The 18,154-nt window shown below is 31.2% G+C and overlaps 1 protein-coding gene and 1 pseudogene across 1 annotated transcript; one reads left to right on the top strand and one right to left on the bottom strand.

Annotated features, from left to right (window-relative positions):
* The first annotated feature begins 13,759 nt into the window (after positions 1-13,759).
* On the top strand, positions 13,760-16,195 carry LOC101252234 (ABSCISIC ACID-INSENSITIVE 5-like protein 5; annotated as a pseudogene).
* Positions 16,196-16,583: 388 nt separating this feature from the next.
* LOC101248727 (protein DMP7-like) lies at positions 16,584-17,219 on the bottom strand. Its single transcript, XM_004248860.3, has one exon. It carries the CDS (start codon positions 17,217-17,219, stop codon positions 16,584-16,586), a length of 636 nt encoding a protein of 211 aa, XP_004248908.1.
* Positions 17,220-18,154: the final 935 nt, after the last annotated feature.

Here is an 18,154-nt window from a genome sequence, read left to right as displayed (position 1 = left end):
CCTATATTTATTAGAGCCGTCAATATGGGCTAGGCCCGTTGGCCGGCCTGACCTAACCCGGGATTTAATAGGGATGGGCCAAGATTTTTGGAGTCCATTTAAGAAAAGGGCTTTTTAACCCGGCCTGAATAAGTCTGCTCATTTGGGGGCTTGAGAAATATTTGTAGGGCCGGCCCGTGGGCCAATAAAAATAAATTAAATAATATAATATAATATTAAAATTTAAAAAATAAAGAGAGTCCAAAATCAAAACAATTAGGTTAATATTTCTATTTAGATATTTATACTTTTAGTTGAAAAAAATTTAATAAATATCAAGAAAAATGCACAAGTACTCCCAGACTATGACCAAAATCCCAGAGACACACCTTAACTCAACTAAGGTCCTATTACCCCTGATTTTTTTTTTTTGTAATTTTATACACCTTTTGTCTTATGTGACACTCTATGTGACTCCACGCAGTATAGGCACGTCGGAGATATTTGGATGTCACGTAAGCCAAAAAGGTACACAAAATTATAAAAAAAAAGATTAGGGGGGTAATACGACCTTAGTAAGGTGTGTCTTTGGGATTTCGGTCATAGTCTAGGGGGTACTTGTGCATTTTTTCTAAATATTATAAATATTATTTTATTTGTGAATTTGATTAACAACTAGTGACATTAAGGTCTCATTGTTTCTATTAAGATTAAGATATCTGAATTTGAATACGCATTTAAATATTAAGATGTGCATTAAGATCTAAATGTGTAAATTTGAATAAACATCTGAATATTAAAATATTGTCTCTGAATCTGAACACTAAATTATTAGGACAGTTTGTTTTCAATATATGAATGCACATATGAAAGTAAACATTATATCAATAAAATATTATCAAAACCTTATTAGTAAAATAGTTTTTTTTTCATATAAAATAATATTTTGATCTTTTTTTACCGTAACAAGGTAATATGATTTATCTTTTAAGAACTCAACATCAAGTTACATCATTAATATGATTATTTTTTGCACTCAAATTCTTTGAGAATCTAATATAATGCAATTTAAAATAGTTTATATAGAGTAGTAAATATATAGTTTAGGAAGATATTTTATTTTATTTTAGAAATTTGTTATTGTTATCGATCAATAACTAATACTTTCTTATTTTTTTTAAAACCTTGCTAAATATTATATCATGGGAGTGCTTATCAATTCAAATATTTTGATTAATTTATGAAAGTAAAAGATGTATATTAAGTTAATATGAATAAAGGAAATTATTATGGCAAGCATGTAATTAAATATTAATTAAATAAGAAAACAATTTTTATGAGTTGTTGTGATTTAGTTGAATTAAGATACGAGTCTTATTTTTTAGTATGAATAGTGTTAAGGGTGTGTTACAGATCTGATTCATTCAGATATATCCACACACATAAAGAGGCTTATAAGAAAATAAAACAAACTTAATGAACTAATTCTTAAAAATAAACAAACTTAATGAGACAAATCTGATTGATTAAGATTCAAACCCCATTAAATGCAAACAAATGAGGCCTAACATAATATAATATTGTTTTGTCGATATTTATGATAATATTTTTAAATCATAATTTATAATTTAATTTAATAATTATAAAAAATTTAATTTTTTAAAAAGTGGGCTGGCTCGGCAAGCCTGTAGCCCACGTTCTTGAGGGCAGGGCCGATCATTTTTTGGCCCACACAAAAAATAGACTAGCCCGACCTGGTCTGTAAAATATCAAAGCATGTATGGGTTAGCCCGGATGGGGTGAGCTAGTCCATATTGACAGCTCTAATATTTATGTATTATGACATTTAAATTATATATTTATAATTTGAAAGATTGAATTTTACAAATTATTAAACTTTCAAACTTTAAAGTTTAAACTTTAAAGTTAATGTTTTACAAACTTTCAAACTTTAAAGTTTATAAAGTATAAATAATTAACTTTAAAAGTTTGAAAAGTATAATTTTTTAACTTTAAAACAATAATTTCTAATTTTTTATTTTTAATTAATTTTAATAATTTTTTTTAATAATATACTCGGCCATTCCCAGAATTCGATCCCGTTTCGGTCAAATTTTGTACCAATTCCCTGGTAGATCGGGAATCGAGCAGAAAAAAATCCCGGCACTATCGATACCAATTCGTTTCGGTTACGATACGATTTCGGTTGGTGAATCTCGGTTTCATGTCAGTTCCGATTACTACTGGTCCGACAGTCTCGGTTACGGACCCGCTGCCACCCATACTTACCTCTTTGTCATTTAAATCCCCGAACTCATCAAAATTCAACATTTTAACATAATTTTTGATTTGTTATCCATGTGGCAAGAGTTCGTAGAAAGCATGAGACCTTCTAAAAAGGTTATAACAGTCCTTTTTGGAGATTTAAAGACCATTTTCTTCCTTCTTTACACTCAACACCATTGTTGGACAATATTGAGCGTGTTTCCTAACCTCTTTCTTGATCTTCTCTTTCCAAATTTCTTTTTCTTTATTTGTTTTTGCTTCAATCTACTCATCTCTTTTTTTCATGCAACTCCAATTTGTTGGCCTTCATCATGACAGTTTGATGTTGCTATTGAGGACTCTATGTTAAACTTTAGATGTCAAGGACACCAACTAATGCTGAAAATTTTTTTTGGGGTTGTCAAAAATATACATCTGGTAATGGTTGTGAATTCTTTCGATGGGCTTCTGCAAATGATTCAACATGCAATTACAATACAATATGAAGAACCCATCAATGAATTCATAGCAAGGAAGACAAGAAAAACATAGAAGGAAAGGAAGGCAAGAAATTCATGGAAGACAAGTGAAATCAGGCACTAGTATTGATATCATTATTATTTCAATAATTGTGATATGACTTCTACTTGTTATTTTAAGATGTATTGATTTGTATTATGAATCTGCAATGATAATGAAATGACATAAAAAAGACATTATCTTCATGGTAGCCCCTTAAAACAAATCTAACTAACAACTTCACAAAGACATTACCTTCATACAAACACAAATTCATTAAAAAGAGTCTTCAGAACAGCCGTTTAACATATTAAATACAAATTCATAAACAAAAATAAAGTCTTCAAGATATCAACTTAACAATAGTCGAAAATGAAGGCAGAACCAAAACAATTGGGATCAAGTCATTAAGCATTAAGCCAAACAAAGAGACATTTATTGTATGCCTTAAGTGTTTGGTGATACATGAGTTCTTGTTTATGGATTGAGCAAGGTAATTCTCCCGCGCTACGCGCAGTCATAAGTAATAATTGCATTGATTTTGCAAATAATTTTTTACTAATATCCATACATTAAATAATAGAAAAACAGGTTCTTAAAAAAGTATTAGCAATATTCCAACATGAATTTGATTATTTGCCATTATCACATAAGTCAAGAACCTTTAATGAATGAATTATTCACGATATAATAGATCATTGGTTTTTTAATCAACATTGAAAGGATAACAAAGAAAAAAATATGAATATATATACAAAGGTGTTTCATAATAAAAAGAAACATTTAAGTTGCTTAGATTATACAATTGTGATATATGTCTAAGGAGAAAATTTAAAAATTTATTAACATATTTAAAAGAAATTATGCCTGCACAAGAAAACAATGATAACTTTTGAACTTGCATAATAAATTTCTTCAATTGATAAGTGAGAAATTTAATATTTATGTAAGAAAAGATAATATGTAAGCTTATGTATAGTACTTTTACATTAATTATTTTCTGTACAATAAATATACGTACTATATGTGTATATTTTAAATATAATCGGAGAAAATAACTTTGCAGAAACATAAAAAAACAAAGTTTAAAACATATACTCAAAAACAACAATTAATATCATAAACATAAATTAATGAGTGTAAAAAAAATATTAGGAAATAGAATGAAATATAAAGGAAAAATCGAGTCGGCTGAATACATAATATCATCTTAAGAAAACGATTCTCCTCCAATACAAGAGGTTTAAAGAATTACATCCCCTCAGGATGAAACGATTTTATTCACCAACTTATTGATAAAAAACAGTGGTATTAGTAAGTCATTCAAAAGGAGCAAAGTACAAAAATATTTAATTTTGCGGAAGTAGAAGAAGATCAAAATTTTTGTTGTTTTAAAATGAGAGGAAATCCTTTTATTTATAGACAATAAAGAGCAGTGTGAACAAATGTTTATTGTGCCTTATCAGAAAGGTTACAACTATTTGGAAAGGGTGCAACCCTTTGGAAAGTTCACAACCTTTCATAAAAGTCACAAACTTTTCATAAAGTCGCAACTTTTCATAAAAGACACAACTTTTGATAAAAGTCGCAACTCTTCATTAAAGTCACAACTTTTGATAAAAATCGCAACTCTTCATTAAAGTCACAACTTTTCATAAAAGTCATAACTTTTGATAAAAGTCGCAATTGTTCATTAAAGTCACATCTTTTCATGAAGGATAAAGGCTAGTTTTGAAATAAATAAATTTAAAAGGAAATTATTGCTTGTGGCGGCGCCACGTAGGCTGATCTAGGATTCTCTTTTATATAAATATATGATGCTTCTGTAGTTCTCATCTCGTAGTTATCTTTACGTAACTGCAATTCTTCTCTTTCACTTTAGTCCACTTGATTCGTAACCAAAATCAATATTAATAGAAACTAAACTTGTCAATGCAAGACTATTTGACACTACTTTACCGACAATTTCAAACTAAGAAAACAATAAAAGTTTTCACTTACAAATGAACTAATATCATTAAATGTCTATAAATAATAGAATACATATCATCGCAATTACATTGTCACTTGATCTTAATAATACACCATAACAACTATTTTTGCATTTATTTTTTGTCTTGATCTCTTATATCCAATAATTGTACCACCTCTCAAAGTTGTGTTACTCTTTCTTTTTTGATCAGCAACACTAGAAGTTTATTGTTGAGTACCTAATAGAATTGTTGTAAGTCTCGCACCAATTGATGTAGCCCTAGTAGGTCTAACCTAGATGCTTAGGTAGTTGTAGTCCTCACACCAGTTGATGTAGCACTTGTAGGCCTTTCTACAGATGTTGAGGTAGTTGCAGGCCTTACACCAATTGATCCAACAATGGTATACCTTTTCACAGATGTTGAGGCAATTGTAAACCTCACACATGTTTGTGGTAGGTGTCATTTGATCTGCAACTACACTTGGTTGACTTTCATTGCAGTATTCGTAAAATTGGATGCACTAAATTCTCCGTCACTACAAGTTTCAACTATAAAAGTTCCAGTATTTACTACAAACATATTTTAAAGTCAAAAGTACAATTAAAATGTATCAAATTCAGTGAAAGATACCAAAGCACAACTTACTAGAATCGAACATCTTTTCTTGTTATGTCCATGAGTTAAGCAAACAAAAATATTTCATTTTTATTCCCTCTCTTGTAGCCTTTTCAAACTTCTTCTTAACAAGCTCATCACTGTTTTCTCCTAAAATTATTGGTCTTGTGTTCTTTGGCCACATTTTCATATTTTTCATAGGTTGAATAAACTTATTTTATGTTTTCTTGATAATCTATGAAATTGAGAGAAGATTGCATTTTAAAGTCAGGAACAAACAACACAATCTTAATAATGTGATCACCAATAACTCTTGTATTACCAACATATTGTTGGGTATGTAGCAAGAATTGATGGGAAATAGAGGAAGGAGAGGAATTTGAAAAGTGTAGAACTTGAAAGGTTGGGAACTTGAAAAGTCCTCTAATGCTTTAATGGAAAAAAAGCAATATTCCCTCACCGGTAATGGAAATGAAAATAGGAGAGTTTAAATAAATAAACACTCCTATTAATTGTTAAAAGGGTTGGAAAGAGGGACCCCCTCGCGCCGTCGTCGTCGCTCGCTCGCTTCGGCTTTGGCTTCGGCTTTCGATCGAGAGATAATTTTTTGGACAAATTTATTTTAATTATTTATTTAATTAATTTAATGGCCAAAAATTATTTTCAATTAATTAGTTGATAACAAAAGTTTTCAACTTTTTAGTTAACCAGACCCGACTCGGATCCGCGCGCGTGACCCGTTTTAAATTCCGTTATATTTAATAAAATTCCCGCCATGACTGTTCTGAAAGGTTGCAACTTTCAGGAACAGTCAATACCATTTGAAAGTTTGCAACCTTTCATTAATGGTCCTGTCAATTCTGAAAGGGTTGCAACCTTTCAGAATATATTCTTCTTACCTATAAATACCATTCAGTCTTTAGAATATTTTTCTACGAATTTTCTGATCTTCCTTCTTCTTAAAAACACATATTTCTTCGTGTACTTTCCTGCTGTGGATTGATTCGCTAACAATAGAGTTTTTGGTATCTATACTCTACGGATTAAAATCATTTTACCCTCGGAGGTTATATTCCAAATCAAACCTCGGATACCAGAGGGAAATAATTTTCTTAAGGGGACACTGTGAATTCAGTGGACTTGATTTTCTTCCTAAATTATCAAAAAGAGTATTCCAGATTCTGGTAAGTTTTACAGATTCAATTATTTTTTACAAATAAAATTTTGTTCATCTTATTTACTGGTTCTAAAAATCTCAGTTACTTCGTGTTTCTGAATGATTTATTATAACCAGTAATTTCTGATTTTTATAACACAGATTGGCAACACATATGAAACTGAAATCACAACTCCAATAGGTAAATTAACTATTTCCTCCCAAATTTTGGTACTATTTTGATTCTATCTAAGAGTTCAAATTGAGAAGTCATGTGATTAGATGCTCTAGTATTAATTGTCCAGTCCTTATGGACATATTTTGACACTAAGACAACCAATAAACTACATGCAATTGTGTACTGTTTTATTTCTTGTGAATTTGCTTTTACTTGTGATATGTCCATTTAATCCTTCCTTTTAGTTTTTTCATACTTAGTTTGGATTGCGAAAATGATTGTTGTGATCCCCGAAGTGATTGAGTGTGTTTTTGATGATTTTGTCCCTTTTGAGTTGAGAATCTTCAATATGGTTCTCTTTGGTCAATATTATGAGTTTAAGCGTCTTATGACAATTCTAATAGTTTATTGAGTCCAGAACATTGAGTTTTTTCTAATAAGGTGATCATCTAGAATCCTAAGACCTAAGGATGTGATATGAATATTTAGGTAAAAAGTTAAATTTCTAACCTAAATGGTTTTCGAGGGGTATTTTGGTCATAATTTTATTTTTTTGAAATATGACAAGTCCATTGGTTTCAAAACATGTTTAATGGTGAATTTGCACTATTAGTTCATGTTTATAGGATTGTGAATGAGTTTTGAGGGTCAAAAAATATTTTCAAGGTTGCTGGTGCACACTTTTAGTGGCAAAAAATAGATGTTAGCGACGAAAAATAGGTATTTGTGACGAATTCATTGAGTTAATTATCTATTCAAACTCATTTTGTATTTTTGACATTTTGAGAGATAGAAAAATCGGTTTGAGATCATTTTTGATGTATTTTTCTTTCATAATCATTGGGTACGTATTTCTAACCCTATCCCTTTTATATTTAATAATTTATATCCATTAAGTTGAGATTTTAAACCTCAAAGTAGACAAAACAAAAATTGTTAATTTGAAGGTCGATTTGGAATGAGTTTTTATTGATTTTCAAGATTTAAGGTCAATATAAACTAATTTTGAAAAGTTTTTTTTCAAAATCTCTCATTTTTACCGCATTTTAGATGTAGGTTTTGAGATTTTACTTCTAATTTTGATTAATTTTTTTTTGAAATTTCTCACTTTATATTGCATTTCAAATGTGGCTTTTGGAGGGTTTTCTTCTATAGCTGAAGTAAATTCTTAATTTAGAGCTCAAAATTGTTGCTTGTTTTTGATGAGTTTTTCAACCACAGACTCATCTTGACTTGTAGAACTTGATTTTCAACTAAAACAATTATTTTTAACCTTTTGATTTCTGAAATAATTTTTGAACTGTTTTAACCCCAATTTCAAATCCCATTAGTATGGATATCATTTTACTCCTTTAGATGAACTTTTTCCATTCTTGATAGTTAAAGATCGTTTCAGTTAGCGTGTGATTGAGGATAATTGATCATTCTTATTGCTATGGGATGAAATCGTAGCATGATTTTGAGATGTGAGTTGTATTGTGTTTCTCGTACAACGCTTAATTTTATTGTGTTAACCGTGTGGGGACTTATATGTTGTTTAGTGTATGTTATGACTCTAACTGTTGTTTTATTTGCTCTGCGAGCATATGATTCATTAGTTTCTTGTGAGAGAGAATTGTAATTCTATTTGACTTATAATGCTCAAGTGAGCGCCTGAGCTTAAAACGTTATAATAGAATTCACTTATTTCAAATGAACCCTTTCCCATTATTTTTCATATGAGGGTGTTTATCATGATCTAGTTGAGTTTTGAGAAATTTAGATTATTGATGCATATTGAGTTGATTATTGTCTCCATATTATATATGAGTTAGTGATGCATCTGTCATCATTCATCATATCATGTTATTAAGAAAATTAAAAAAATAATATAGATTCCTTTTTAGAAACAAAACGAGACACCTTTTTTTTATATTTTTTACCACAGTGAGATAGCAAGTTGTTGAGGATATTGAGATTGTGATTTGGTATATGGACTGAGAGTCTCCCATAAATCCTTGTATTGGAGCCTTAGCTTGATAAAGTGTATACGACAGGTTGTGCAATAGCTTTGATTTTACTGTACCACCACATCATTATATCATCTCATTCCATTGCATTAGTCATTTGAATTGCTTGACTTGTATGTGATATGAAAACTGTTATGACCTTATGTTTTTACTTTACTTGCGTCATTCATGATAAATTGGCGGCACTGAAGAACAGAACTTTTTTGTATACAAGTGGAATCGTTTCTTAGTATATTTCATAAGTTAATTAATTCATTTTGCTTAGTCGGTCAAGCCTACTGAGTACTCATGGATTATATTCATACCTTCTTTCATATTACTTTTGATTTAGTTTTTAGTGCGGGTACTCCCTGCGGGTGGATGATTGTTTCTAGCTTTGGAGATCTTTTTGGAGTGATAGTGAAATCCTGTTTCTGGATCACCATTAGTTCCATCATTTATTTTCAGTCTTTGTTTCTTTTTAGAGAATTGAGATGTGTTTCACACTCTAAAATTGTATTAAAAACTTTTTGTATTTATGCTACCAGATTTTGAGATATTCTTTATCACTTTTTTTTATTGTTTGTGGTCTGATTTCTCTTGGAGTTGTGTGTTATTTTTTACTTACACGCCATTATGAGGATTTTTGAATTGTGGGTCATCATGACGTCGTGACAAGCTACAATTTTAGTGGTATATTCCCTCCATTCTCACTTCACATAGACAACATTTGCAAGATCCAATGATATTGGTCTTGTGTGAAGAAAATAGGATGAGTTAAGGGAATAAGGTTAGGAGCTTTAGTGTTATTTTGAGATGCACTTATAGCTAGATCTCCAGACTGAAAAACATCAGTACAACTCAACAAATCATGTCATGTCTAACAACATTCATAATCTAGGAAAAAATTGTGGCATTATATTTTTTCAAATATTAAACAATTTTCAGGTACATTTAGGAAATCTATCATCAACAAAATCTATCTTACTCTTATCTAGCCAATTCTCAAGGATCTACTCCAGATTACATATTTCTTAGAGGTAATAAGCTATAAAAAGATCGGAAAAGGGCCTAAAATACCCTCAAAGTATTGAAAATGGTACAAAATTACCCTCCATCCACCTATTGGCTCAAAAATACCCTCCCCACCAACCTATTGTCTCCAAAATACCCTTGTCATCCACCTTTGGGTTCAAAATTGACCATTTATTTAACGGTTTTAGATTTAAACTATTTAAATATTTTTTTAAATACGTTACACTCAACTATTTGTTATAATTTAACTTATTACATAATTTATAAATCAATCCACTACCCACCCATTACTAATTAAATCCCACCAAAATAATAAATCCGTCATGTTACTAATACAACAACAAGAAAGCTACTTCCAATGAGAGTTTTTGAAAATTTGAGGCGAAAATATCTATAGAAGTAAATTATTATACATTCAAGTGTCTAAATAACAATTAATGATAAGCTTAAAAGTATGATTATGTTCATCTTAATTATTCGTTCGTCTCAATTATGTGATGTTACTTCATAGATAATTTTTTTTAAAAAATAATATATTAATGTTTTAAAACAAACCATAAATATTAATAAAATTATATTTAAAAAAAGTGCTTGAATTAATTGGGATGTACTGCTTCTTTAACTTTAATCATAGATTTTGATTTTAAGTTTTAAATAGAATCCTATTGAAAGTGTCCTCCTAAATAAGGGCTCAACCAAAATTTAATTGGGGCTTTGACTCAGAGTTGAATAATTTTGTATGTCATTTTTAGGAATCTATAATTTCGTCGAGTTTTAGTAGGTTTTATGACAATTTTGATATTATAATTGATTTATTAATTAGGTGGGGTTTAGTTAATAATGAGTCGGTAGTGGGTTGGTTTAGAAATTATATTAATAAATCAAATTATAACCAATAGTTGAGCGCCAAGTATTTAAAAAAATATTTAAATAGTTTAATTTTAAAATAGTTAAATAAGTGGTCAATTTTGAACATAAAGGTGGATGACAAGGGTATTTTGGAGCCAATAGGTAGATGAAAAGGGCATTTTTGAGCCAATAGGTGGATGGAAGGTAATTTTGTACCATTTTCAATACTTCGAGATTATTTTAGACCCTTTTCCGTAAAAAGATTAAAGAGCCACCTGGAGTATTATTATGTTGTAGATACAAAGGATAATTAAAGTTGCAGATAGCAGGAACTGCATGATTTATATTTGATAGACATTATCAGTTTTCAATATTTCCAATGTGATTGCCCATTTATGAACAACTTTGGATTTGCTTAACTTATGCTTATGATTCTACCGAATGAGAGAACCTAGACATACTTTGAAACTAGACAACAATTTATCTAGCCGTAATGCTAAGGCTTTGATATCATGATAAATTAAGCAGAAGAAGATAAAAAACTTTGATTTAACTATTGAATGAAAAGTTGATTATAATTGGGTGTACATATCTTATACTTTAACGCATGTGTATAATGAGTTACTATAGGAAACTTCTAGATCCTAACTAACTCTTACTAACAATGACGAGTAGGCTAATCATAGTAACTTCATACTCTAGTTAACATAGACGCATAACATGTAGCAAGTCTACACAATTTTCAATTTAAATGATGTATCTTCATTTCTGCTCTAAAAAAATACTTTACACCGCATGCATTCTCTTAAGGTCAACCGACACTACTAATAATAATCTAGAATATACAAATAGAGCCAAGAGATCACTATCATATTTTATATAAGATATAATATATAAATATGTCTTTTAACTTGGTTTTGAATTATATTTATATCCTTTAATTTTAGGTGTGCACAAGTAGACGCTTAAATTTGTATAAAGTTGAACAAATAGACACACATGTTCTACATGTCATTTTTTGTTCTACGTGATGTCCTACATGTATTGTGTCATGTAGGACTCATGTGATTATTTATTTAAAAGTTGGGTAGTTAAAATGCTTGTTTGTGCAATATAAAAATTGGAGATCAAAATTAAAATTTGAAGCCAAGTTTAAAATTCAATATATATATTATGCATTTATATAATCTCATACTCAACAGTAAAAAAAGAGAGAATCATTTCTCAATTGGAGAGAAATTTTCAGCCCACTTTCTAAAGTCCAAAGAAAACTTATTTTTTTAAAAGTAATTTTTTCGAAGAATTTTGATTTGTTCAATAAAGCACAATAAATAAATATCGTATTGTCTATAAATGGTACTACTAAAAAATCGAATCTAATCAAACTCGTCCCACTTCTAACTTACACACTCTCTTAGCCTTTAAAGTTTAAAAAAAAAAGAAAGAGGAAATGAAACACCTTGTCGGGCACCATTAACAAGCAAGAGAGACACTTGTCGATTTCACCAAGCGTTTAAACTTACAAAGAAGTAAGGATCGACACGCTTTGCTTTGCTTTGCTCTTAAAAAAAAGGTACAATTGTGTTACTACTCTATTCATTTCGTCAGAGTCCTCTTTTTTTTTTTGTCAATTTTCCATTTTATTTATTTTTGTTAGAAATGTTAATTGACTATTAGCATTAGTAATTTTCTTCAACTTCTTATTATATTTCCTTTGGATGAAATGAATATTTAATTAAATGAACTTGCTTTTTTAATATTTTAATTTATATTCTTTCAATATTAGAACTCTTTTCTTGTAATTCATGCTTTGAATTTGATTTGTTTTCTGATTTTTATCAGATAATAATGCTTTGAAGTTTTTTTTTTCCTGATTTTAAATGAGCTTGTGGAAGACTAATTGCCTACTTTTTTTCACATCATTTTTATCACGAAGAAAAACAAAAAGAAAAGACAAAAGTATGGAGAATATTTTGAACTTAGATTCAAATTATTAGTCTCGTCCATAAATGATTGACATCCTCTAAAATATCTCTAAATTTTGATACACTCAATCTGTCACATAACAGAATAAATAGTTTCAAACTCTTGTAAAAAATTGAGGAAAATATTCAAAACACTTCTATATTGGACGAGATCTTAAGATATGTTTCACGAGTAAAATCTGTGTGTATTTTAGTTCAGTTAGTGAAGTAAGAAGGGTGTTTTTAAAGTTGTTAATCATTCGAGAATGAAGTTAATGATTCACCTCCAAATATTTCTTGATTGTGATAATATATATGTTCTTATTGATTGTGATTTGTGGAGTATGTTTCACTTATACGAATGAATCATGAATGAACTTAAGATTGAAGTTGATTCTTGAAGCAACTATTTATCTTCAATTATAGGGAACACTTTGACTCTTTGAGGAATTACAAAGGTGACTCAACTATGAGGAATTATGTAACAAAGTTATGTAACTTTGGATACGTCATACCTTTGAATTTGACATTTAAATAAATTTATCTTTGATCGTAAATTTATTTTTTTATATATTTTATATATTTTGATTTGTCAATTATTATAACTTACACTGCTTCCTTTTGTAGGTAGTGTACAAACGTATAAATTTTATTTCAAAAAGTTTTATAATCAAATTTAAAAATTTAATGTATGAATTTTTGATTAAACTTAAATTTTTTGACTCTCCAAGATGAAAAATATCAGTAAATTGAGACATAGGAAAGATTATTTTTACCCCAAAACAAGTGTAAGAATCTTCCCTTTTTGTTCTCTACTTGTAGGCTAAAAGTAGCTTTAAATTTTTTTTATCAACCATGCAGATTTTGATATATTTCTAAGGCAAAAATTATTGATACAAAATAAAATTAAATGACTTTGTCATATACTTTTTCATTGTTGAGTGACTTTTTGAGATATTTACTGTTTGAATTGGGTCCACCCGCATTTAAGAGTGTTCTGAAGTGAGTTAATGTCAAAAGCATGATATGTTCAAATATCAACTACTTTCTTAGCTGTTGATTTTAAGTTCTTTAAAGCTATAGTGAAGTAAGATTGCATCTTACCACTGTTCGAATTGTGGCAAAGACCTTCGATAAACTTTTGAGGCAATTAACATTCATCGTAAGTGTTTTTAAATCCTATAGCGGCATTGTTCAATGACAATTAACTAATGCTGGTAAAGATTTTAGCACTCTTTGTTAATGTGTATATACATATATTATGGCTAAAAGCTGTTTTTGTTGCAGTGTGAGGATATATAGTATCATACTAAGTCTAGTTTTCCCTGATAATGTCTTATTAATCAACCTTTGATCAGATTTCAATTTCCCCTGAGAGTTATAGCACAATGGGATCTTACTTGGAACTTCAAGAACTGTACTGACACGCCACAGATAGAGAGAAACGGTGAGAAGTCGATGGGAAGTGGTAGTTTTAGTTTAACTAGACAATCTTCCATGTACTCCTTGACATTTGAGGAGCTCCAGAGTACCTGTGGTTTCCGAAAGGATGTTGGTTCGATGAATTTGGAGGACCTCTTGAAGAATATTTCGACAGCTGAAGAGTCTCGAGGCTTAGCATCTTCTGCTGGTGTTGGAGAGGGGAGTATGGCTGCGGGGACTTTGCAGAGACAAGGTTCTTTAACACTACCTCGGACACTTAATCAGCGGACTGTGGATGAAGTATGGAGAGATTTCCAGAATGAGACAACAGTTAGTTCCAATCTTGGACAGAAGCAATCCAATTTGGGTGAAATGACGTTGGAGGAGTTTTTGGTTAGAGCAGGAGTGGTGAGAGATGATAATCAACCAAATGTAACCTCAAACAATGTTGGATTCACCGGTGTTTTAGGTGAACCGAGTAGTAACAACAATGCTTTGAACATTGCTTTTCAGCAACCAACTCAAAGCCCCGGACTTTTGAGTAAATTTTCCGAGAGTAACATGTTAAATGTGGTTAATGTCAAATCTTCTCAACAACAGCCTCAGCAGCAGCAACCTCTTATTCCTAAGAAAAGGAATGTTGACTTTGCATCTACGATGCAATTAGGGAACAATTGCCAACTGGCTAGCCCAAGGGCAAGGGCTGTTGTTGTCAGCACGTCCAGTCGTTCTGTACATGCTACTGTTGTTCAAGGCGGTGTTATGCAGAATGGAGTTAAGGGCATGGCAGGATTGCTTAGTGGTGTTACATTTGCACCAGGAGGATCCCCTGGAAATCAATTGTCATCCGAAATGATTTCTAAGGACAAACTGTACAGGTCATTTCTTTCCCCTTCACCTTATGCATTTAATGAAGGTGGAAGAGGGAGGAAATCATGCAGCACTTTGGAAAAAGTTGTGGAAAGAAGGCATAAGAGGATGATTAAGAACAGAGAATCCGCAGCAAGATCAAGGGCTAGGAAGCAGGTGATTTCATATGTCGATATTTTACATATTGAGTTATCTTGTGTTTATGCTGTAATACTCATGCAATTGAGAAAAACATAACTGAATTTACTGACAGCGTTATCATAAACATCTGTACACCTCTCAAAGAGCATCTTCTCTAATCATATCAGATAGATGGAAATGCATTTGTAGTTGTTCAACATCGGCAAATCTGCATTAAACAAAGTTGACAATCACAACATTATCCCGGAAAAGAGATAGATACATAAAGAACGTTGGCATAGGGATTCATTGCATTTTGTATGAATGACTCCATTATGGTATTTCGGTATGACAGGCCTATACTTTCGCGTTGGAAGCTGAAGTGGCGAAGCTTAAAGAAATTAATGAAAAGTTGCAGAAAAAACAGGTATATATGTTGAAATTGAAATTCACAGCATCACTACAAGAAAGTTATTGTAATAACTGTTTGCATTTGAATGTTTCACGCAGGCTGAATTTATCGACTCACAGAAAAATCAGGTAATGGCCTCTTTTACAACTAATAGCAAGTATCTCTCTCTGTGAGTCAATAACTACCTATCTTTCCTGCTTAACTATGGACTAGACACAGAGATGGTATGTTGAAAGAATATGAGTCATAGGGTACTTAGCTAGTGAATTAGAAGATAGATCAAGGTTTCAAGGAAACTAGCTATGCCTGAGTGAACGGTGTAATCATACATTCTTGTGAAAATTGTACACCTACACAGATATCACAATTTTAAAAGTGAATATGTTCTACGTAAGAGACCGAGACAAATGCACGTGATTAGTTAAACTTGATTGCCTGAAGTTTATTTACATATACCAAGTCTTTCCACAACTCTTAACTATTTTCTAATGTTGTATGCTGGAATTCTACCAAGGTCCTGTTGTTTATTAACTTTTCGTTCCATTAAATGCAGTTATTGGAAAAAATGAATACGTCATTTGGGAGTAAGTTAAGATGCTTGAGAAGGACACTGACAGGACCTTGGTAGAATTCCAGCATACAACTTCAGAGAATAGTTAAGAGTCGTGGAAAAACTTGTTATATGTGAATAGTTAAGGGTAAGGCACTAAGACTGCGGATACCCCACCCTCCCCAGACCTCACTTGTGCGATTACATTGGGTATGTTTTTTTGATCTTTTTTGATCATATTATTGATGTACTAGTGTTGGTATATCATTTTATTATTATTATGTAAATGGGTTTCTTGCACAGAGTTTCTGCTTTATCTGCTTTTTGTTTGACTAACAGCAGTTCAGATTATCACATAAATCAGGTAATAACATCTAGATGTATATCTTTAATAAGCTATTTATAAACTGCTGGTTGTGTCATTTTGCTCATCAAAGAGAGAAAATGAAAAGGATTGAGTTCTTTGCTTATAGTCCAGGAGAGGAAGTCATGTATCGAAATCGGTCTATGTCAATTTAAGAACACAACACAAGGGTGCCAAGAATATCATCTATCAAATCATAGCTCAAGAAAGGAAGTCTTAAAACATGACTTCTAACAACCTTTTAGATAAAATTAAAACACTTGGAATAGTTACATTTTCTCTGTTTTCATGTATAATGAAAAGATTAGAACAACATTTACTGCATTATATATCACTTTGCAGCAAGAAGGGATACCCAATTCCTCTTCTTCTAGAAGGGAAAATCACAAAAAGAAGACTAATGACAAATCCAATCACCAGTGGAACAGTATTGATGATCTTTCGTGGTACAACAAAACGATAACATTGCAGCACATCAGTGTGTGATGCTGCAAATGTAAGAAGAGCAATCAAAGAAAGTGATGCATGGAAGATGTCAGACCATCTAAGTCTATAATCTCTTGGAACACAAGGCTTAATCCTCCTTCCATTAAAAGTCCAAATGCCACTGAAAGTCGCCACCCCATAATGCAGTCTCCCGGTAGCTGACTTGAAGCTATCGGTGAAGGAGAAGAACACGCAAGAAGCAGCCGATAGGATCAAGAAAATCCCAGTCATCCATTGTTCAAACTTGTTGCATTGACCATCATTGGTTAGTATGGGTGCAAATATGGTGAAAGCAAGGATTGTAGCTGTAGGTAAGAGGACGTTGAGACGAGCAGTGCCACTTAAGATTGTATTTATGATGTATATGAAGTTGGAATCATCCTCTTCTTGATTATCATAATCTGGGAGGTAGAAGTCACTTTCATCAGGTTCATCACTTTCAGATAAGTGTTGGTACAAGAAGTTGTTGTCCATATTGAATTTGTGGGATTGTTGAATTCTGAAAATAGTTTCAACATTATATCAAAAGCTTTCTTTGCTGAGGTTTAGGGAGGAAGTCATTCCATTTCTTGTCAGGTTACTTCCTTCAGATCAAATTTTAAGAAAGGTATATTGGAGTCCCGGCTAAATTCGGATTGCATACTTCAGCTCCCATTCGGAGGTGGCGCTCCCAAGAGAATTTTTTTTCATATCTAAGGCTGAACCCGAGACTTCTGATTAAGGGTGAATCAGTCTCATCACCGTACCATAACTCATGTCGATAGGAAAGGTATCATTATTTGGCATAGGGGAAGAGGGAATCACTTTTTTGCTCCCTTTCTTTTGGTTTCTTTGTGCTTTTTTCTTTTCCTAAAAGGACCTCTAAAATAGTTGGTAAAAAAATAATCCGCATAGGGTGTATATATCAATTTAATACTATAATTTAGGCATAATGCATAAATATGTTATTTAACTTGACTTTAAATTACATTTATGATCTTCATCTTTGGATGTGCATAAGTAGACACTAAAACTTGTATAAAGTTGAACAAACATGCACACATGTCCTATGTGTCATCCTACATGTCATTTTTGTCCTACGTGGTGTCATACGTGTATTGTGTCATGTAGGGCTCATGTGTTTATTTATTTAAAAGTTGAATCGTTAAATTGTTTTTTTATGCATTAAAAAAGTTGGAGGTCAAAGTTAAAATTTGAAGCTAAATTTAGAATTCAACATATGTATTATGCCCTATAATTTATTATGATCAAGTAACTAAATGAAATAAATACGCATACTACGTAAAATAAGTCCATATTCGAAAGAATAACATATTGACTTAGGACGTAAATATTTGATAATGGATTAGATTCTACCCAAAGAGCTTATGTAAGACGAGGAGCAAGAAATAAAGTATTTTTCGGAGAAC

This window comes from Solanum lycopersicum, chromosome 10 (assembly GCF_036512215.1).
Source record: "Solanum lycopersicum chromosome 10, SLM_r2.1".
Taxonomy (NCBI): domain Eukaryota; kingdom Viridiplantae; phylum Streptophyta; class Magnoliopsida; order Solanales; family Solanaceae; genus Solanum; species Solanum lycopersicum.
This window is presented reverse-complemented; position numbering and strand designations above follow the sequence as displayed.

Coding starts and splice junctions, on each gene's coding strand:
- LOC101248727 (XM_004248860.3), bottom strand. CDS start 17,219: ATGGACAACAACTTCTTGTACCAACACTTATCTGAAAGTGATGAACCT.